The 23430-nt window shown below is 49.1% G+C and overlaps 1 protein-coding gene across 2 annotated transcripts in view; it reads right to left on the minus strand.

The window, feature by feature from the left end:
• Window positions 1-21803, minus strand: part of CHKA (choline kinase alpha) — a 38090-nt gene extending 16287 nt beyond the window's left edge. For both annotated transcript variants that reach the window (XM_074274927.1, XM_074274926.1), the window contains exons 1-2: window positions 21363-21803; window positions 4694-4805 (exon numbers count right to left, since the gene is read on the minus strand). In XM_074274927.1, coding sequence (XP_074131028.1) covers window positions 4694-4805; window positions 21363-21715 — 465 coding nt within the window. In that variant the 5' untranslated portion in view covers window positions 21716-21803. The remainder of the gene's footprint in view (window positions 1-4693; window positions 4806-21362) is intronic.
• Window positions 21804-23430: the final 1627 nt, after the last annotated feature.

Consider the following 23430-nt stretch of genomic DNA (forward strand, 5'->3'; position numbering starts at 1 on the left):
AAACCAAGAACTAAAAGAAAGAAATTAGAGCTGTAGAGAATGCTCCCACTTCAGAGGTCTCATATACTATACCGTGAATCGTGTCTGTCACCTGGAAACCAGAGTGCTCTAGGCACGATCGCATGGGCAAGCCTGCAGCAGAGAACACATGCACATACAGCTCAAGTGGTACATTACCCCCCCAACCCCTTCGCGCCACCCAGCACAGCCACGTCCCCATCCGAGGTGCTCGGCCAGGCACCAGGCATCGGTGTTTGCATCATGCGACAAACCCCCCAACATTTAGGACCAGCAACACAAAAGAGACTGACTGTCGAGATTAGACAATGGTCGGGAGCTCCTGGAGCCGCCCGAAGGAGGCACCAAAGCAGGTATGGGAGGACTCTGGGCAGCGACCTGGCCACCATCCGGGGGCACTGACACGTGGGGGGAACATACAGCACTAGGACTCTTGTATTTAGAGGAGAGTTGGCTCGGGCCGAGATGATCAAAGCAGCTGCGGCCTGACTCTCATCCGGGTGGAGGGGCACTGGGCTGCCTGGTTGGTTTGGTTTGCTTTTTTTTTGAGCAACTGAACAAAAGTAAATGTAACTGAGGCAGTGATCCCATTAGAAAACAAATTGAATTCAATTATTTCTAGTTAATGGTAACATCTTGTTATCAAATGTTCATCACGCAAAGGAAACCAATTTTTGTGGACTCAAGGAAATGAACAAACCAAATTAACTTTTTGAGAAGTATTATCTAGAACAACAATCTATTAACAGGAGTGCTCACAAAGTGGGATGAGAGCAATAGTTTTTAAAAATTTGTGAGATCCCAAACTAAAGGGCTCTAGTTTTCCAAGGGAGGAAAATAATAGGAGTCACTTTGCTTCAGAGGACATACTGCTTTACAGTTAATGGTTCATACGCTACTACAAGCAAATATTTATCTTCAATTAGAAAGGAGGGAAGGAGGGAAGGAAATTGGTTTCCTGAGGAACCAGCTGGAAGGTAAAAAGAAAAAAAAATGTCGTCTCCCAAGTATCTTTTCTTTGAGTAATTAAAGCATATCTGCCTTGGGCCTTGAACCTTTAAACTTCATTACAGTTAGTACTCAAACAAGCACTAATATTAGCATTCTACTGTTAAAAAATAAAAAACCCAACTCAAACCCCCAATTCAGAGGCCCTTGATGTGTACGGATACAGACATTCATGCCAGGGGGATTGCCCATAATGGCGAGGCCAAATCTTCCCATTCATGCACAGGAATTGCTTTAAACAGAGAATCCAAATTCTGCCTGAGGAAGGTACAAAGTGTTCCTCTGAGGCAACCGTAATCAATCGACAGAGCTGCCACCGAAGGAGCGATACAGACGGTTTGTGTCTTCCAAAATTGGTGATGGATGATTGGTCGGTCAACTTGCCAAATTGGCTGCTCCTCATCCTTCCCGAGAGCAGAAAGGAGAGATTCAAGTGTGCGAGCACAGGGAGTCGGAACTTTTACAGGCTCCTTCCAAATTCTCTTTGACCAACTAGGTGGTGCCCTTTCTGAATGGCAAATTGTTCTTGCCCTTGGCATTGCTAGTAGTCAGAACACAAACTGCCCTGCTTTACTTAAGGGAGATTTTGTCCCGCTCCCTCTTCCCAGTTGGTCTTGTTTATTTAAAATGGGGGCCTTCCTCCTGCATCAACTGTATTAAGAATTATCAGGAGTCAGTTTGAAATCGTTGCATTTCTATGCAGTTTGGTGATTAGATTCTAGAACGTATTCAATAAATTTTCTAGGGATGTTCTAAATGTTTCGAGATAAAATATAACATAATGAACAGTGCATGAATGTCTTGTTGATCTTGTTTATGCTCTTTTTTTAAAGGAACGACTTTGGCTCTAGCCCACCCCCCTCCATGTGCACATGCCACCTAAACGTTCACACAGATCCAGCCCCAAAGAAGTCTCCAGAACAACAGTTAAGAAGGTTACTTAGGTTTTATCTTACGTAGAAATAGTTGCTGAAGAGACAGATGTTTGTGGTACAGAAAGTGCACCCGCCCCGCAGGGCAATCTCAAAGTTTTACCTTGACTCTGCTACTTAACCCTTAGTGTCATTTCATTGCCACTATGGAAATAAAGGAGATTAGACATCTCAAAACACCGAGGAGACATGGTGCTCGGCCCCCTCCCCCCACTCGCCAGCCAACCCTCAATCTTACACACACTTAACCATCAACACTGGGGGAGTCTGGCCCCGGACTGAAGGTTCACCCGTTTAAATGACACAGGGGGGGACGAAGGGACTGGCCCGGCACGGGGCAAGACCGCCTGCCTCACGCCGCGGTGTCAGCAGGCCTCTGAGGTGGGGACACCCCATTTAGGGCTACACTGGGATGGAGTTCTGTTCTTTTGTGGAAAAACCATTCCAGGAAGGCATTTATTAATAATTCTATAAAACAAGTTCTATTTTCTACTGATTCTATCACAGAACGGCATCTGGACAGTGAGGCAGGGCTGAGGGGAAGTGAGGGGAGACCTCGGGAGTGTGGCAGCCCCTCGGATTCCCATCCTCAGCCTGGCCTGCTCTTGTCCGGGGTTCGCCTACAATGTTTAAGGGTCAGTGTGGATTCTTTTCGGAGCAAATAGCCCACATGGGAAGAGGTCTTAAATTTAAGGTTTCAGGCCCCATAAAATGGAGTCCTAAAAATCCAATTTTAAAGGTTCAGAATGTCAAACAAACCTGCTTTTAAAAAGTACTATCTATCTTCATAAACTGGAAACAAAAGTCTGTCTCCAATGCCTCACTCCCTAGAAGGGGCCCACAGTAAGCGTCTTGATCACCAGTGGCTACAATGTGTGTGGTTCCAGCCACGCTGGCCTGTCTCACCTGGGCCTCTGGGAATGCTAAGGAAGTGACCGTCAGGTAAATAGTGCGTAGCTAAAGCAGTTGGGGATATTTAATGGGCAGATTTGATAGTGGCTCTTTTTACACAAGTAGCTCTGAAGCTCCTCTCATTTTCAGTAGGTCCTATCAATCAAATGGGGGCTTTCTACCGCCCATTTTCTGTTACTTCTGCTGCCCTGGGAGGTGTGAGATGCCCTAACCCTGGGGTGAAGCCCTTACTCATGAAGTGTGGGTTGTAACAGAATTCAAATTAAACTGCATTGCAGAAGAACCCGACTCTTGGAAACAAAGTCAGGACTGCAAATGCTTGGTTTGGGCAGGAAGGCTAGGCTACTGTTCGAGGCTCAGCTGCCAGTGAAATCATTCATGCTTTTTAAAAAAAAAAGCACAAAAAATAAGTGGGCTAAGACAGAACCCCAAAGTGCTATAGAACGTTCTGTCTCTTCCTTCACATTTGCTTTTGAGGCCTGAATGCTTCTAATTAAAATTGCCTAGGAGCTGAAATAGCCTGCTTCCAAACCTGCAGGCCCTCTAGGAGCCCATAAACCTCGCCATGGGCCCAGGTGGGTGTCCTCAGGAGTTCATTCGGTTATTTTTGTTTTGTTTCTAAAGGGGATTTTCAGGGTCAGGAGTGAAGCTGAGAGACCAGACCCCAGCCGTGCTCACAAGAGCTCATAGGAACCAAAGGCCATGAAGACAGGCTTTGTAAAATGCCACTGTTGAAGGGAAAGGAAAACCTAAACTGTCCCCAAATAGGACACCATTCCCAGCCTTTTCACACACTGACACAATAAAGGGAAAATTTGCATAATGAAAGGGCCTATTCACATAAGTTTCTCCCTCCACTGTAAGAACATCTGGATCACAGGGAGCATTTTTCAATCTCAGGCAGAGATGCCAGGGCAGCAGTGCCCAGTAAGGCTGCTTGGGAGCAGTGACCCTGGCCTTGGGACAATTCCAACTCTTTTCCAATTCTTTTCAGCCCCGGGAAAGAACATGGGGCAAATGGAGAGCCTCCTAACAACCAGTTGAACCTAAGTCACACACCCCTCTAAATGAAGGACTTTGTACACAGTTAGAAACTGTGAGGAGAAAGTTGCCAGGTATACAGGCTTCCTTCGGAGTAAAATGCCAATTTTGGTAGTTCTGTGAATGGACCCTTCCAAAAGCAAGTTAATGTAATCATCAAGTATATTGATATACAAAGTTCATATTTACAAAACATTTCTTTTCATGGTCATTAAAATATGAATTACATAGCTTAAATATTCTGGAAAACAAATATTTAGGATTTCACATTTTCAAGTTAAAAACATTATAATGAAGGCAGTTCAGCAAATAGTGGGCTTTCAAACTACAAATTAAGACTAGGTTTTAGGTAATCTAGATAGGCTGGATTATAAATCTGTACCTAATTCAGAGCTCTACTTCAAACCTCTGAGGGGAGATGAAGCCTGTGTCCTTCCTCTCAACAGTTTTAATCATAAGTACGCTCTAAAATTTGCCAACCATGCCAGGCAAAAGTCCTCCCCTGCAAGAGTCCCTTCCAGGCTGTGGAGGCTGAAGAGAACATTCTCCTGGGTTTTAGCAAACAGCTTTGATTCATGCCCAGCCTGCCCCTACAGCCCTGGTGGACAGTGGGGTCTGGCGGACAGGAGGTCCGTGCCAGGGGAACACAAATCAGAACAGGAATAGAATTAGCAAGGGCAGAGCAATGCAGGTACCTTCTCACCAGACTCCAAATGACTACATCTCAACAGTGACAGATTAGGCCAATGTCCTCCTCCCCCACTCCCAAAGAATCAACTCACCATCTGCAGAATGGCACCATACAGGCGCAGAAGCACTTTCCGGGGCTCATCTGAGACAGACTGGACACAGTCAGGTAAGGAGCAGAGGAAGAGCATGTTACTGAGGCCGCCTCTGTGGGGACAAGAGACAACAGGGTCATCCGGATGCCGAGTTCCTTCCTCAAGAGGAAATTGTTCACAGTTTTGTTCACAAGGGAAAAAAACAGTTCTTGGAACATCGATTCAAGACCCTAAGAAGTGACCCAATGGTATCCATTGGCTATTTCCACATACTGCTAACTACTGTTAAGTTCCTTCACATAGCAAGAGGATTCAGGCCAGTTCCAATGGTCTTGTGATGGAGGGAGCCATCTGCCCCCAGAGACAGACTGTGGGGGCTAAGTGAGGATCACAACATAGTATTTTCACCTTTTCTGTTGTTTCTTTGCTTTTCCCCTCTCATTTCCCCCCCTTTTGGTTGGATATTTCTTGCGCTGCAGGATAAATGTGGAAATAAGTCTAGAAGAATTGCCCATGTTTAACCTACACTGAATTACTTGCTGTCTAGGGGATGGGAAGGAGAAAAAAATTTGGAGCACGAGGTTTGGCAAGGACAAATGGTGAAATGTATCTATGCATTTTGAAAATAAAAAAGCTATTATTTTAAAAAATAAAAATATTTGGTAGGATCCCCCTCTCTCAAAGAAAACTACCTTTTTACATGTAATTTGAAAAATTAAAAGCTCTCATCATTTAGACAAAGTTCCCTATTCCCACGGTTCCGTTCTCAATCAGCTTCAGAAACTTTTCTGTAACTTGTAACTGCTTTGCATAGGACACTCGGAAACCTTTCTCTCCATAGCTTACTAAATGCAAAAAAAACCGAAAGCAAATGTTGCCCTTGAGGAAGTTCCAAGAATCCTCCACCCATTGCAGATTAAAAAATCTCCTCCTTAATCCTGAGCTCATCTCCATCCTGAAAGCCTGAGCCCGCTTTCTAACAACTGGCAGCATTAACTTCTGGAGAGTTCTGGAGGGAGAATCTAGCCCTTCCTGTCACTGCCCAACATGCTAGCCTAACAAACAGAGGAAGGAATCAAGGGGGCCCAAGAAGGGAGAGAAAGTTTCCACAGAGCAGGGAACATCAGACGTGGAGATAAGAAGAGTTGGGTTCCAAGGCCAGCTCAGCTCATTCTCACAAACAGCTTCCTGAGGCACCCTTAGCTTCCTCAAGCGCACAGCATCCATGGTGACTGACTCCTGTATCCCCTACACAACATGGTTGTTAGTCCATGATGCCGTTAATGCCATTACTGTTACATGTGGAGTAGTGGGGAAAGCTCAGAAAGCAGCTTGAAGGCCACCTTTGAGAGCCCTTTGACGCAGTAAAAAACAGGAAAGTGTTTGTTTCTCTGAGCCAGAGGAGCCAGATGTCTGGGCAAAGGCACCAACATGGATCACACTCATTTCAGTATTGCCTAAGAACCACCTGGGCTCAGGAATGACTTTCCCCATCAGTGTCCACGTGGCCCCTGCCCGGCCCTTCAGGGGGGATCTCCTTCTGCTATCACTTCTCTGACATTCACTACTCACACCAAGGCTGCCCACCAGGGTGCTGCTTCTTCCCAGAAGCCTTCACTGATGAGAGCACCCATCAGCTTCACATTGCAAGGCCAACCCTGACAACACGTAGGAGCTCTGTGCTTTAAACAAATGCTACAAAAAGCTCAAAGATCCCTCGGGCTGAGGGGGAGTGAGAAAGAACATAAATCTGACTAAACCAGGAACAATCACTGACCTTGAGGGTTTTCAAGATGTGATTGTCTCCTAGGAGTCACAGAGTCAATGTGGTCAGCCCAAGCCCCTCTACTTCCAGAGCAAGACCGCTCACTGCTCAATTGCTGACCTCCACTTATTCCAAGGGTTTAAATACTCAAAACCCACATTCTTTAGAGGGAGGACTGGTAAAAATGCAAGCCCACCGAACTTCAAAGACACCAACGTGATCAAAAGGCTCCCTCAGGATACCTGGGTAATTCAACACAAGGTGACTCCTGGGGAATAGGCGGCAGCATTTGTGGCAGGGTGGCTGGAGCACTAGGTTTGGGGCCAGCCAGCCTGGAATCCCAATCACAGGACTTTGGGTAATAACCCTGTCCTGTTCTGGCCCTTATAAAATTTTCTTTACTCATAAAGATTCCCGTCTGATGACCTTGAAGGCCTAGACTTTGGGATTGGAAGAGGGAGCCCAGAGAGATGGAGGCAAGGGAAGAAGGCCGAGCTGGACAATGGAACAGCACCAGACCCCAAGCTCTCCTCACATTTGTACCTTCCAAAGCCGGCAACAGCTTCCCTTTCTCCTAAAATTTTTCTTCAGTTAAGCCCTGCCTTTGCTCTATCCCCACAGAAGAGCTACAAAATGTAAAATAATGAGAAACGTGTAAACAGATAATCACAATTTAGTGTTCATTTCTTAAAGGGACCTTCTGTCCTGGTTTCTCCTTATACATAGCAGCCTCGCCAGCGTGGGACAGGACCCCACCAGGACATCCATCAATCCCGAGGGAACAGGCAGGATTTCTGGTATGGGGTCAGGTGGACAGCCCCCTCATCCCCTGGCTCCTCTATCTCCCATCCAACCTATAGTCATTCTGATGCAAAAGAAGGAAGCTATCAGGAGGAACCTACATCATTTAAGCTCCCTGTCCTCTTGGTAGTCCGGTGAAAACCCCCTAAGAACAACAGCAGTCCAGACTTTCCATTTACAGCCTGGATAAAGCTGAATGTAAAGTCACCCAACAGCAGCTTTAGCTAGTAGCCTCATCAGTGAGTGACAGGCCACATTTTGACCCAAAATTACTATTTAATCTTGTGAAGACTCCAAAGCACAAACTTTGAAAGCCAGGGCTTTCTAAGGGAAAATTCCACCAAACTGGATAGTTCACATTTTTTTAAGAGTAAAGCAAAATAACTGGCTTTGATTGGCCATTCTTCTTGCTAAGTGGCCCTCTAGCCATGGTGACTGCAATGCTGATTACCCTGAGCCCAAGCCACAACTTTGAGGCAGTGTTTTCTAACAAAGCTGGGGGATCATCCAACTCCCTCAGCTGAAGGGGCCCAAAGAAGCCATTTGTCTGAGGCTGCAAGAGCAGAAAGGAAATCTCCACTAAATCTCTCATCAAGTGATAATAGTTTGCTTTTAGGTTGGTTTTTGGTTTTTTGTTTTTGAGGACAGAGTAGAAAGAGAGAGAGAGAGAAGCAGCAAAGCCTGAGTTCCCTTGCCGCCTTTTCACTGCCTAAATAACTACTGGAAAGCTTTGGGATGGAATTGAGGCACATCCACAGTGAGAGAATCAATCAGAGCCCTCTGGGGGGAGGAAGAAGTCAAACAAATAGGACAGAAGGGAAGGATCCATCTGGTGTGTTGGACTCCTGGGACCAGGAAGGAAACAACTAAGCTGTTTGCCCAGTATCCACGCAGAGGAGGAATCAAGGTGGGTAAACCACATGCCTGGGAAAGACCAAACTCTTGGGAAGGCAGGTAATGTTTTCACCCAAAAAATACAGGGGAAAAAAACCCCACTTGAAAGCTCTGAGATTTCTGCCCAAAGCCAGTCTGCTCTATTGGTACAACCTCATCCTAATTCTGTTGTCGTGCCAGACATGATCCAAATGGGCTTCTGGTCGCTAAGCAACAAGACTGGCACCACCTCCAAGGGAAGCGGTTGTCCCCTTCCTGTCACACGGTGAAAAGTGCAACTAAAAGCTTGAGCAAACAGACAAGCTACTGTTCTCCAGGGGATTACTGAATGTGTTCCTGAATGGGCAGGCCGGCCAGCTTTAGACCAAACGATTCCTGACAACCTGGGAACCAACCTCAGCTCTCCTACTTTCTGTACGTAACTCCTTTGGAAGTGCTGCCCAAACGGCTTAAGTTATAGAAAGGTGATTATCGATGGCTTTGTAGCTGAAGCACCCAATGATAAGGAAGGGCCAAAGACACTGAGGTGAAAACAGCCAGCTCCAACAGACACTCAAAGACAGGAGGACACTGTGCCCGGGATGGTGGCAGGAGCTCAGGTGCTCAATCTGGCCTAAGATTCGAGTGCTCTAATTTGGAACTATGCCCAAAGGGCTCTCCAACTGTACATCCCTTTGATCCAGCAGTGTAGTGTGTCTACTGGGCCTGTATCCCAAAGAGATCATAAAAAAGGGAAAAAGGGACCCACATGTGCAAAAATGTTTGTGGCAGCCCTTCTTGGCAAGAAACTGGAAACTGAGTGGCTGCCCATCATTTGGGGAATGGCTGAATAAGTTATGGCATGTGTATGTTATGGAATATTATGTGAAACAAACAACAGATGACCTCAGAGAGGCCTGAAGACTTGCATGAACTGAGGCTAAGTGAAGCGAGTAGGACCAGAACATAGTACAACAACAAGAAGATTATGTGATCAATCAACTCTAATAGAAATGGCTCTTTTCAACAATGAGGTGATTCAGGTCAAATCCAAGAGACTTGTGATGGAGAGAGCCATTCACACCCAGAGAGAGGACTGTGGAAACTGAGTGTGGATCACAACGTAGTATTTTCACCTTTGTTGTTGTTTACTTGGTTTTTTTTTGCTCATTGTTTTCTTTTTTTCTTTTTTTATTCTGATTGTTTTTGTGCAGCATGCTAAATGTGAAAGTATTAGAAGAATTTTACCTGTCTTGGATTGCTTGCTATCTAGGGGAAGAAGGGAGAAAAATTTAGAACACAGGTTTTGCAAGGGTGAATGTTGAAAATTATCTTTGCATGTATTTTGAAAAATAAAAAGTGATTATAAAAAATAGCTTTTTTTTTTTTTTTTTTAAATCTGAGCATTATACCCTGAACCTAGGAACTAAGCCATGCAAGCCCTTAAGATATCATTCAATTGATAACTATATTCTATCAAATCAATTCCACAGATTTCAAGTTTCACAGAGTGAGCCTCACAGGAAGCAGGAAGTTAAAAGGGACAAGTAGTTGGTTACTTCAAGTTAGTAAAGTAACTTCAAGCAGACTGCTCCTCTGCTGGGCGATAGGCATGCCATCCTTTCCAAACCCAGCCCTCTGCTTACCCATGAGCCCTGCCAGGACACAATTGGCTCAAATTCCACAACACAAGAATATGGAAGTAGAAATACTTCTGTGGGAATGAAAAGTCCTATTACAGCTAACGACATGGCTGTAAGGCAAGTGGTTTATGTGAGTCTGGGAGGTTCTTTCAGGCTCTCCTTCAGAAAGTCTCTTGTGAATCAATCTAAGCTAAGAATGCCTTTCTTTTAAAGGAACCAACAAGTGAAAAAAGTTAACCTAGTACAAAAGACAAACTCCCCAAAATGTTTTTACACAAGTGAGAAAAGTGATTTGGCTCTTCAAGTTACCACAGCTCTGCGGGTGTCATCACGTGGGAATGTTGTGTGAAATCCTCCAACGTGTGTGACACAAATCCCAAAACCAAAGAGAAACATGGCACATGCTAGCCAGCAGGAGAAAGAAGGCAGACACCCTCAGCCCGGGCTGCTCCACGTCTGCCCATCAGCGCCAACAAGCGTCTGGGGCGATGTGGTGCTTCTGGAGGCACCAAGGACCACTTCAGTTGCATGGGTATAATGAACACATGCCCCAGAATAGAAGACAAATTAAACTAGCAACTCCATCTGCAGGAATCCCCTGCTTTCTGTAACTCAGAGTGCAAGGCCACTGTGTTCCAAGCCACTATCATTTCTTCCTTCTCCTCCCTCTCCATAATCTCTCCTCTGACACCAGCAAGCGTCAGCTTCTATAGGCATCTGCTAACCAATGAAAGGTCTCTTCTCTGTCAATTAACTGACCAATTACACGCGGTCATAGGCAACCAGCAGCTGCGCTCTGGGATTCCTAGGCCCTTATCCTGCCTGCCCCAGCAACTTATGGACACGAGCAGGTCGGACCAGCAGAGACGAGGGCAACAGCCTCCAAGCGCAGAGAGAGAGGGGTATCTACAACAGACATCCTACATCAGACGGAGAGCCACAGCGAGGAAGCCGAAAGCCCAACTGTAGTCTCCCGCACTTAGCAGCTGCACGACCTTAAAAATCACGTCACCTCTAGGGGTCCCCAGGAGCCCAAAGGTTGGGTTAACAAGGTCCCTTCTGACTCCATATCCTTCCTGGCAGGATGAGACTCGGTTTCCTCAGCTGATCCTACAATCCTTCCTCCAAGCCACTCCAGTCCCTTCTCCCAAGGACCCGGGAAGACCGAGACTCACTGTGGTTTCTGCCATCAGTGCCTTCAAAAGATTCAATGATAAAGAGGAACTCGTGAGAGCCCAAGTTGGGAGAAATTAGAGGGGGGTCACGTGTGACTGGCCTGGCCGGGCCTCAGCACTGAACCTGGAAGGCAGGCGCAAGGCCTCCTCGCCTCCTGTCTCCCAGAGAGAAATCTTTGCAAACATTTCAGAAGTTTCAGGATGAGAACACCGCCTCCTGCCACCTCCCCACAGCGAGAGCCAACTCAGCACAGTCAGACTTTTGTTCTCAAACTTCTGAAGAACATTCTGGGTTTACACATACACATTCTTGATTTCATTCTCTCCTCTAGAGCAGGTAACTTACCTGACCTGAAATGTCAACCAAGTGCTAGAAGTAATGCCTGTTAGTCCCACCAGCAAAGTTAAGGGAACAAGGGGAAAAGAGGAAGAAAAAAGGGACACACCTTAGAAAGGGAGCCCCCCAGAAATGCCTGTGGCCATTCCAAATTCGTCAGCACTGATACATGGATCAGTTAGTGAACAGCTTCTCTAGAGGGAAGAATCCAAGGCCACCTGGAACTCAGCCTCTCGCCTCCCTCAGAAGGCCACCCAGCTTCTGGCCTAGTGACCTGGGGCTGCAAGCATCACTGATGCAAGAACCCCCTGAAGCTCCCCGGGGAAGGTGCTTCCTTCTAACGGGAGTTCTCCCCTAGGGAATGGCCCAAATGCCAGGGACCATTCGGACCTCTTCCTTCCGTCTCCCGCCCCCCTTCTTAGGAGCTCGTCACCAAGTGAGCATTAAATGCTGGTCACTGCTGGTGCTGACTTTGCCAAGTATTCTTGCTGACTCACTTCTGGGCCAACAGACAGTTTTAACCCTAACTAGAAGAGCACCGACTGCTCTCTACCACAAGCCCTCTGTGACATCACTCTACCTTGGGGACAGCTGTCCCTGTCCCAGCCCCTGGGTCACCTGAAAGAGGGTAAAATCCTCTCAGACTTAAACGCTCCCCTTTTCCTGTGCAGGGCCCCACTAGTCTCCAAGTTACCCAGGCCTGAAGTAGAGGGGTCGCCCTTGGGCCCTCTTTCAGGCCCCAAATCAATCAGTGGCCAAGTACTGTCATTCCCACCTTTTCTCTTCCCAGTACCAGCCTCAGCACCTCCCATTTGTGTTATGGCCATAGTTCCTGAGGAGGAGGCGGCCCGCCCCTCTCCCCCAGTCTCTCTCCGTTTCTGTCCTCCTTCCATTCAGCAAACCCTGATGGTTCCTTATTACAACCTGGATCAACTATCAGCCCCTGATCCCCAGGCCCCGGCCAAGGACCTTCCCAGTCTTCTTACCTCACTCCTTCCCCACACAGGCCTCTCTTGCAGTTCCTTGAATAAAATACTCCACCCCAATCTGGAAGAACTCCCCATTCAGAACTTCCTTCTCTTGGGCTCTGGAGCAGGAAGTCCTCCCCAGTCCTCCCCATGCCCTGGGGGCCTACCTTAAGGCTGACCCCAATGGATCCTCTCCATAGCTTGTTTGTACCTAGACTTTGCAAGCCTTTTGCCTTCTTTCCTATGCCCAGTGCTTGGCACACGGCTGGCACTTAAAAATGGATGCCAGTGCACTAACAGGTGAGGGACACTGCACAGAGCAGACTGAACTGCTTCTCTTTGTTACCAGACTGGCTTTGCTGGGAAAGAGAAGGAAGGACCTCTGTGTTAGTAACCAAGAGCATAGGCCATTGGGCCTACCCTTCTCCTCAAGGAGCAAGCACATACCCAAGGTGATCCTGGCAGATGCTGCTGTTTATAAAGATTCTAGATCATTCCTTGGGGGAGATTTACGGGATTTCCAGAGACATTTTAATTAGAAGTGCCTTTTCCCCATGCACTAGTCTTACAACCCAGCTCCCGGGGAGGATACTGTTCCCATAACGTAATCTTTATTAGTGTCAGTTGTCTTAGGAAATCTGACCAAAAGTCTGGGCAGCTCAATGCACTTCATTGATTCTTCCTGGGAAAGCTAGAACTTAGTTTCACCAAAGTGTGTTCCACAAAACATCCAACAACGAAGCCCAAGAAAATGGTCCATGACACTGATGAGAGAGTTCCCGGCAGAGTAAGCAGCTCTCCTCCACCCTCCCTTCTGGTGTAACACACTGTCACCTGAGCTAGCTATCCAGGGGAGGACTCAACCCTAAAGTCTTACAAGGCCATGTGAGACTGTGCTATCTACTATATGGCAAGGACGCCTTTGGGCAAGGGAATTAGGCAACAGTGACTCATCCCACTGGAAGTCCCTGCCCAGAGTCATTCCAGAGGTGCTGTTTCCACATGCTGATCAAAACCGGATAAGAGTATCTTCCCGCAAGGCCTTCCTTCCACTTCAGGAAAGGGAGCACATTATCTACAGGGACGCAATGGGCATTGGCTAAAAGCTAGCAGATCAATTCCTCTGGGCCACTGATTGCTCCCTCCTATGTACACAGTATTCTGAAGTCTGGGAGGAGGTCAGAAAGAAGCCAAAGACCACCTACTCCCTCCTTCCTTCTTTCCCTCTCCCCTCCCTCTAAGTACAATAGGGATCACAAGCTTAGACCTGGACTTAGAACCCAGCCTTAGATACTTATCAGCTGCCTAACCCATGCTTCTCTAAGGGAAGGGTCTCCACCTCCTCCCTCCCAAGAGTGGCAGTAACCAAAGAAAATGCAGATGTCAAGTACTTAAATATCAACTGATTCAAATCAGTGGCACGCCTTAGGACATCACTTAATGGAAGGAAATTCTCTCAACTTTTCTCCCTATCAGTGACCTCCTCTTTTTCAGAAAACAGATCATCCCAATCCTATTTACTCTCATCATGGGTGCTACAGTAGTGCAAAGACCAAGTATAAATTCATAAATATTCCAATTTTTATCATATTACTATATTAAAGATAGTATGCCATTTGACCTTTAAAAATAACATCTGGGGCAGCTGGGTGGTACAGTGGACAGAGCACCAGCCCTGAATTCGGGAGGACACAAGTTTAAATCTGGTCTCTGGTCATAGACACTTAACATTTCCTAGCTGTGTGATCCTGGCCTAGTCACTTAACCCCAATTACCTCAGCAAAAAATAAATAAATAAATAAATAAATAACATCATCATCATCCTAGGGAAAGGGACCCACATGTGCAAAAATGTTTGTGGCAGCCCTTTTTATAGTGGCAAGAAACTGGAAGTGGATGCCCATCAGTTGGGGAATAGCTGAATATGGTATATGAATATTATGGAATATTATTGTTCTGTAAGAAATGATCAGGAGGATGACTTCAGAGAGGCCTAGAGAGACTTACATGAACTGATGCTGAGTGAAATGAGCAGAACCAGGAGATCATTGTATATGGCAACAAGATTATATGATGACCAATTCTGACAGACAAGGCTCTCCTCAACAATGGGATAATTCAGGCCAATTCCAACTGTTAAGTGATGAAGAGAGTCATCTACACCCAGAAAGTGGACCCTGAGATCTGAGTGTGGACCACAACATAGCGTTTTCACTTTCTGTTGTTTGCTTGCATTTTGTTTTCTCAGGTTTTTTTTTCCTTGTTCCAATTTTTCTTGTTGCAGCAAGATATCTGTGTAACTATGTATACATATATTGGATTTAACATATTTAACATGTATTGGACTACCTGCCATGTAGGGAAGGGAGTAGGAAAAGGAGGGAAAATTTGGAACAGAAGGTTTTGCAAGGGTCAATGTTGAAAAACTACCCATGCATATGTTTTGAAAATAAGCTTTAATAAAAAAATGTTTTAAAAAAATAACATTCTAGTGAATCTTGGCAGATAAATACTTGGGAATCTAAAGTCATTTTAAAATTGAATTTTTCTTTCTCTTCTTGCTGGATTTTCTTGGTAATAGGTAGAAATTCTAATGATTTATATTGGTTTATTTTATATCTTGGAACTTTGCTCAAGTTGTTCATTGTATCAACTAGTTTTTTGGTTGCTTCTCCAAGTAAACCATCATATTGTCTACAAAAAATGAATTTCCTTCAATTTCTTTTTCCTGTTTTATGCTAGAGCTAGCATTCCTAGTCCAGTATTAAATAATAAAGATAACAGACATGCTTCCTTCCTCCCTGATCTTACTGGAAAGGGTTCTAGTTTATCTCCATTACAGATAACGGTTGCTCTTGGTTCTAGATAGCTCTATCCATTAAAAAAAAACAAACAAAAAAAAACCAAACAAACAAAAAAAACAAAAAAAAAACCCCTTATAAAATGGTTTTCATTCATTAAAAATTATATTTTTATTTAATAATTATGTCAAATAAAAATTTATCATTTAACAATTAAATGTCATTAAAAATCTACCTAGTCTAGAGCTCAGGTGGGAGAAACAAATGTCTTAAGTGTCTATTACATGAAGGTGGTGCTAAGCATTTCACAAATTTTTTTTCATTTGATCCTCACAACAATCCTGAAAAGTCGGTGCTGTTATCATTCCTATTTTACAGTTGAGGAAACTGAGCACCACAGTGGGATTATTAAAGGGTCATACAGCTAGTAAATGTCTAAGACTAGACTTTAACTCAGGTCTTTGCTATTCATTTTGAGAAAAGTTCTATTTATTTCTATGCTTCCTAGTATTTTTTAATAGTAATGGGTATTACATTTTGTAAAAAAAAAAAAAAAAAAAAAAAAAAAAAAAAACCTTTGCACTCTATTGAGATAATTATATGGTTATTGTTGTTTTTATTACTGAAAGTCAATTATGCTTATAGTTTTCTTAATATTGAACCAGCCCTATATTTCCAGTATAAATCCTGACTTATAATGTATGATCATAATATATGACCTTCATGATCTATTGCTTTAATCTCGTTAATATTTTGTCACTTTTGCTTCAATGTTCGCCAGAAAATACGCAACACCTATTAGATTAAAAAAAAGAGAGGCAGTTAAGATGACTCCAAGGGTAGTTAAGCAAATCTGGCCTCAGACACTTATTAGCTTGGCCCTGCACAAGTCACTTTAGCTGTTTGCCTTAATCTAAGATTCTTGGACAGTATGGTTCCAGTGATCAGAGAGTCAGACATGACTGAATAATAACAAAAAGTTCCAAAATGATCACTGGTCAATTGTTAATTCCCTGTACCAGATTCTGCTCAGCTCAAACAATCCAGTTGGACAAAGTAATCTGTTTTTTAGGAGGGGGACAGTTGAAATTTCTGTTTCTCTCACTGTTGCCCATTGAAAGCAAGGGCTTCAGAAAAAAAGGAAGATTTGGGAAGTGTTAGCTGATGTCTGAGAAAAGACTTGTTCTTGGCCAGGGCTATGTAACAAGGGCTGGTAAATAAGCATGAGGTCTGGCAAACTGAATCCAAATGGATTTGCCAACTCAAAAGAGAGGAAGAAAATTGTCTTTATGGGTCTACACAATGGATAACAAAAAGCTCTGCCGAAGTGTAAAGAACAGAAAATCCCAACAATTCATTGGAGATAAAATTCAAGAGAGGAGCCAGCAATAAAATCCCTGGCCCAGGCTGCTCACATAAAATGCACTAAGTAAGAATCCCACAGAACAAATGAGATCCCACTACATCAGGAACATCCGACCTCACAGGTAGAACAGAGGCTTAGTGGAAAGGGACTAGAATTTGGCTTTGAATTTCATCTCTTGCTCCAAAGTAAAAAAAGAGATGGTCAAAGTGATTGGATGTGGGTGAGGAAATTCAGGAAGGAGATTGGGGAAAACATCAGAAGCTGAAGCCCTACAGCCTCTGGAGTACATTAGAGACCACCTAGGCAGAAGGAAGAAATATAAGAGCTCTTGGAAGCATGACATGTAGGGGACATTTTGCCTGAAGCAAAAGGCCTAATAATCATTTTGGCTTCCCAGAAAGATGGAAGAACTGATGAACTGCATCTAGATCTCAGATTCTAGGGTAGAAAAAAAAAAAAAAAAAAAAAGAAAAGAAAAGAAAAAGAAAACAAACCTATGGGTGGATGAGAAAGAAAAGAATATTGAAGAGTCAGATCTAGAGGCCTCTGAGGAAAGCAGCAAGGATCTGAGGCTCCTAGGACTTAAATTAATTCAAGCCCACCAAATTCTGAGGCCATCCCATCCAACAAGGAAGGAGCCAGCCCTGGAGATAAAATATGGTGCTCACCAAAAATTTTAAAAGGCAGGTCCAGAAAAAAAAGAATCGCTATTTTCACATCTGGACTTTGCCATGCTGTTGTTGTCAGTAAAACTCATCCTCAGAAGGACTTGGTGTAGTGCCAAGTCAGGTGGGACGGCTAATATGTGAGCAATGTTGGGTCAAATATTGTACTATTATACTTAACAGAGACGAGCATCTTTTGGGTTAGACAGGTCTGAAAACACAATTTGGCAAGTCTGAGGTGGAGAAAACCTGGCTGGCCAGCTGTATGAGAGAAGCTGGGTTATCATGTCCCAATGTGCCCCTGGCACTCCTCTGGACAGTCTGGGGAAGAAAGGGGACAAAGTGCCAGGAGCAGAACTGGGAATTGGAAAATCTGAGCTCCTGTGGCAGCTTGATTTTGGGGAAAGAGCCTCAGTGGCCTTATCTGTAAAATTAAAGAAATCCACATTTCTGAGAGCCCTTCTATGTGATCTGGAGATGTTTTCTTGAGGAACCAAGTAAAACAGAAGAGTGGGCAGCAAGCTGCAAGTCCCCATGACATGCATCAAAGTAGAATATATCGGACAGGCTGACTCTTTCAAAACTGCCCCCTTTGTCTTATGCACAAAAGAGAACAGAAGACAAAAACCTTCATAATCCTTTTTGAGGATGTAGAGCTTAGTTTGGCAGGAAATGGAGAAAGGCAGATGGAGGCTGGCAATAAGAGTTGTCCAAGTGAAAGGGGCTGCCTCAGGAAAGCTACCTCTCTCCCCAAGTTTTCCAGCCAGGACTATACAACCATTTCCTCATGGGGATGGACAAGCCTGACCCTGAAGCTTCTTCTCCCCCAGAATTTGCAAGTAAAATTTTCTAAAAAGGCTAAAATGAAGGTAGTAAAGTCCTCTTTTTTCCCCCTTTCTTTTGCTGAGGCAGTTGGGGTTCAGCTAGAAGTGTTAAGTGTCTGAGGCTGTATTTGAACTCAGGCCCTCCTGACTCCAGGGCCAGTGCCATCTAGCAGCCCCTACCATCCTCTTTTCACTCTATCTCCATTAGAAGTAACTGGATGCCAGGTGTAATTGGGTTTTCTCATTAATCAATCTCTAAGCCGCTTTCCACATGTAGACCCTGCCAAGCAAAGGTTTAGCCCCCCTTCCTTCATGACGGCAGCGGGACCTCCAGCGTTCCTCAGGAGACACAAGCTGTTGGCCCGCATCTCCGCCGAGCAGCCGTCGGACGTTCCACCAAGGCTGTGAGCCATTCTGCCTCCCTGGACAAACCAAAGCTCTGTGCAGAGCCCCTGCAGGGCTGCTGTCTACACACTACAAGGGGCTACTGGAACGACGATGTTCTATTCTCGACCAGAAGCAGCGGCCAGTATTGCTGCTGACGAGGGGGCTCAGTGAGGACGGCATTGGGCCTGACGACAGGAGACCCCGAGTTCAAATCTAGGCTCAGACACAAGCTGTGTGACCCTAGGCCAGGTCAACTGAGCTGAAATGGCAAACCACTCCCGGATCTTTGCCAGGAAAACCTCAGATGGTCATGAAAAGTTGGACACGATGAAATGTCTCAAAACCAACAAGAATGAGCACTTCTCATGACCAATACTGATTAAAAAAATAACAATAAGGTCCTATAAGTAAAGCCGCAATTGGACAAGATTACTGTGAAAAACTGAAACATCACAAAGATCAGACCGCGTGGGAGTAGGAAACCAAGGGGATAAAGCAATATTCTTAACTCAGTGAATCCATTAGGTCGCCCCACCTTCCTATGCACAAACCAGAAAGAGACGCACTCTGGGTCTAACCAGGAGCAGCTACGGATCTCTTCTCAAGCTCAGATTACCGTAATGTGAGAGGGATGTGGCCACCAGGAGATGCGATCCAGGGAGGAAGCGTCAACTATGTCAGAAGATTGACAAATCGTGAGCTCGGCAAGGAATTCTACTCTCTACCAAAGGGGCAAATTAACCCCACCCACTGAATAACCCCACCCCGCTCAGAGGGGGTCATCTCAACAGTCTGCTAAAAGAACTCTTTCCTGGGGGGGGGGGTCCTGCCCCAAACACAGACCTGTCATTTCTTAACTGAATACAAATGTGTTAAGCACTGACTAGGAGCACTTTGAGGGGTGACAAAAGGAAAAGTTCCTATCCACTAGATTAAATGCTACAGATAAAAGTCTTTTCAGAGGAAGAGAAAGTCAACACAACACAATGACCGCAGCCTAGCAGAACTTGCCAAAAAAACAAACTCAAACCCAAAGCCCCAACCTCCCCCATCCATCTCCAGGGGACTCTCCCAGAAAGTTCTGACACTCATAAACCTTCCTCAGCAGTGCTTCCCGTGAGGGACTTTTATCTCCTCACTTCTGACAATTCCTCCTCTATCCAGGAACCCCAGACTCCAGGCTATTCCTGAGCGGGACAGCCTGCCCCTCAGCTCCCAGGCCCCTCCTCTGCTCGGCCTCCCGGCTACAATCCCCCGGGAAGGATTTCCTGTTCACCCGGCTGATCCAGACACGCTCCTCTGCTGGTGGTTCCCTCCTGAGGGTGGAAGCTCCTGGGCCATCTCTGGTAGGCCTGACCTTTGCCTCCCACCGTAGGCAGCACACAAGAGGCCGTTAATAAATGCGCTCCGCAATGGCAGACTAGGGTGCACCCTCTGCAGCCACCCTCCCCCAGATGTAAAAGCTCCAAAGCCCCAAGTGGCCACTTCAAGGCTTCTCAGGCACTGGAAACACCTGAAGTCACCCCCAGACTCTGACGTCATTTCTGGGCTAGCCCGGTCCCAGCCTTTTGTGGCCGCCGCCAGCTCCGGGTTCCGTGGGCCATCCGTTTCTGCCCCTGCTCTGAGAAGGCAGCCGGCGGGGACGTCGGGCCCTTCTCGGACACTTGGGTGTACGTGGGGAAATACTTGCCTGGGGAGGCCGGACTAGTCAGGGGGGTTCTATGGGCTGCACAGGGACAAAGAGGAAGTGAAGGTGCCACAAACCCGGCCTTCTGGGCAGAGAAACTGAAACTGATTCGCCGTGGGCCTGGGCATTGCGTGTGGGTATCGGCCCCCAGTGCTCTGTGCCCCTCATGTACCTCACAGCCGAGGACTTCTCTGCGGTGCCCCCGGGCAAGTCCAAGGGAACCCCCCCAACTAAGTCCCTGCAGACCCAAGCAAAAGCTGCGGCTTCTCCCCACTGCTCTCGGGGTGAGGGGGCCAGGGTCTACACTGAATGTCGCTGCCTAAGAAAATCCTTTTCCCTTCAAGGGTGTTTTTAGTGGTCTCGGAGCCAGTGCTAGAGACACCTCTCCATGACAAACACCGAGCCTGCCCAACTCTGGATTGTAACCTGGATGACCTTGGGCCCTCCCCCACCGGCCTCGATTTCCCTCTCTGTAAAATGAGGGGACCGGACCGCATCTCCCGCTCTCGGGAACACCCGCCTTCCAGAAACGGCTCTGGGCGTTCTGGGCTGGGCCTTGTGGGGGGGGGGGGGAGGCCTTCCCAGAGGCCGTGGCCTTGGGAAGTGAATTAGGTCACCAGATAAGGACAGGATGCCTCAGGGCCTTTTTGTGGGCAGTTCCCGGGTTCCCAAACAAAAGAGTTCCACCACTAACCCACCAATTTCCCCCATTCCTGCCCCCCCAAAGCCGGGTAGGGAGCAGAGGAAGGAATGTCCCTCACATACCCAAGTGTCCCCCCCCAGCCTCTGCACAGTGTGGGGCTGGGTCCCCGCCCCCGCCCCCCTCTCTAGGCCCCCAGAATGGGTGGGGAGGAGGCGGAGTCTGAAGTAACGGGCCCAAGGCTCCCTGCCCAGGGTCCCAAGCCCCCACCAGCCAAACTGGCCAAGGGCCGCGCCTCAGTTTCCCCTCCGGGTCAGGGAGGCTTCCATCTCTCTCCCTTCCCAGGGAGCTCTCTCCTCCGCCCCCCCCCCCGGGGGGGCTCTCTCTCCCACACCACCGTCCATTTCCTCCTGGTTGGGAGAGAAGGACCTGGTCTTCCCCTTCCTCCCCTACCCCCCCCTTATAGCCTCAGTTCGTCTCTCCCCTTTCTCCGTGTTGGGGGCGGGGCCTGGCCCTTCCTCCCCCCCCCTCGGAGCTTCAGTCCCCCATCTCGGTGTTGGGGGCGGGGCCTGGCCCTTCCTCCCCCCCCCTCGGAGCTTCAGTCCCCCATCTCGGTGTTGGGGGCGAGGTCTGGCCCTCCCCGGTGGGGGTCGGAGCCTCAATCTCTCCCCCGCTCCCGGTACTGGGGGCGGGGCCTCTCTCCCCCCCCCTCCCCTCCCCCAGGGCCCGGCCCGGACCTGACGACGCTGATGTGGAACTGGTCCTCGGGCAGCGCCCTCCAGGCTCCGGGCAGGAACTCCTTGCACCAGAGGTAGGCCTTGCGGCGGGTGCGGGGCTCGGGGGCGTCGGCGTCGGCCGTGTTCTCCGGCTCGTCGGGCTCGTCGTCCCGCTCGGGCCGGCAGCAGCGGCCTCCGCCGCCCTCGCCGCCTCCGCGCTCCCCCGCCTCGAGCTCGGCGTCGGCGTCGCGCTGCTGCGCGGGCCCCCCCACGGGCGAGGGCGCGCCCCCCCCGCCGCCGCCCCCCCCGCAGCTCAGCAACAGCCCCAGGGTGGAAGGCTCCGCTTCGCCGCCGTTACAGAACTTGGTCTTCATGGCGCGCGGGCCGAGAGGGCCGGGGGCGGGCGGGGCCGGGGGCCGGGGGCCGGGGGCGGAGGGGCCGGGAGCCGGGGGCCGGGAGCCGGGGACGCCGCACAAAGGGGCCGCGGCGCGGGGCGGCGGGAGGGGCGTGGGGGCGCCTCGGCCGCGGCTTCGGGCTCGGGCTCAGGCTCGGCTGCCGGCGAGGCGGCGGGGTCGGCGGGTAGCGGCCGGTAGCGGCGGCGGGAGCCGGAGCGGGAGCGAGGGCGGAGGCTGGAGCGCGGTCCACGGCGGTCGGCGCGTCTGAGGCGGTCGCGGGCTCGGCGCTGCCTACACCTCCCGGCGCGCGGCACGAGGAGCCCCCGCCGCCCGCGGCGTCACAGCCCGCCGGCGCCCATTGGTGCCCGCGAGACAGGCCCCGCCCCGGGGCCCGCTTCCTAACCAACCGGCGGCCGGCGCCGGCAAGGAGGCGGAGAAGGCGCGGGCACCGCCCCCCGGCGCCTCGGGCTCCGCAGCCTTGCGGGGAAAGCGGGGGGCGGGGCCGCTCGGGCCGGAGGGCCGCGTCGGGGGGAGGAAAAAAGCGCAGCGGAGAGGGAGGGGGCCGTGTAAGGGGGAGGGGAAAGGAGGGAGGAACAGGTGGAGGGAGAACGGGCTGGAGCGGAGTTGGGCCCGAGAGGGAACAGGTGGAGGAGGAGCCGAGCGGAGGGGAAGGGTTAGCGGAAGAGGAGACGGAGCCCGAAGGAGGGGGGGACTGGGCAGGGAAAGGAGGAAGAAGAGGGAGGAGGAGGAGAGAGGGGGCTGTGAGAAAAGGCGGAGGAGGGGAAACAGGTGAAAAGGAAGACAGGACAAGGGGAGGGGAGGGGAGAAATGAGCAGACAAAGGAGGGAGAGAGGGGGAGGGGACAAAAGGGAAGGTGGGGGAGGGGCTCCCGGGTCTGAGGGACCCGCCGGCCCCGGGACTGCTTGGACACCTTTCTAGGGCCGTCCAAAATGCGGTGACATCAGCCGAAGGGAGCAAGAGCCCGCTGGGGGGAGGGGCGGCGCGAGGGGGAGCTCGGGACGACCTTGGGGAAGGTGCCGCCCTGTCGGGCGGCCTGGCAGATGGACGCGGGCTCGGACCTCGCCTCTGCCGGGCCCGGGATTTCTGGCTGCACCGAGAGGCCCGGGCCGCTGTGGGGGGCAGCTGTTCTCCTTCCCGGCGCTGACTGCGCGAGCTCCGGGCCGCCACACACCCCTTGTGGGCCCCTTGGGGCCGCTGCCCACTCGAGTCCCCTGAGGTCCGCCTGGAGGCCGGGGCCGGCCGGTCCCCATGCAGGGCTCGGGGCCATCTCCGGCCTGCGGCCTGCTGAGCCCCTCCCCCACTCCAAGGATACCCACAGGGTGTCATTTTACAAAGGTGCCGGCGCCCTCCACCAGGAAGCAGAAATGGCCTGTGGGCCCTAAGCCCCTCTCCAGATCCAGGCCCCGCCCCTTCTCCAGGGAGGCCTGCCGGCCCTTCCAGGTGACGGTCCCCTTTGTCCCACTAACCAATGGCCGGAGGCTAATCTTGGAGGAATGCTGGAAATCTCCCCGGAAGAACGGGAAAGCTGTGAAAGGGAGGAGGGCTTCCCCAGAAATCCCGCCTTTCTGCTTTTGTGGGAGCGCAGCCCCTGGGCGCAGAGAGGCGGCCTCATTAAGGCCACTAGAGGAGGTCCCAGGAGCTCAGCCCCTGCGAAGGGCCAGCGGGGCCCCAGC

The sequence above is a fragment of the Sminthopsis crassicaudata genome, chromosome 6, assembly GCF_048593235.1.
Source record: "Sminthopsis crassicaudata isolate SCR6 chromosome 6, ASM4859323v1, whole genome shotgun sequence".
NCBI classification, from domain to species: domain Eukaryota; kingdom Metazoa; phylum Chordata; class Mammalia; order Dasyuromorphia; family Dasyuridae; genus Sminthopsis; species Sminthopsis crassicaudata.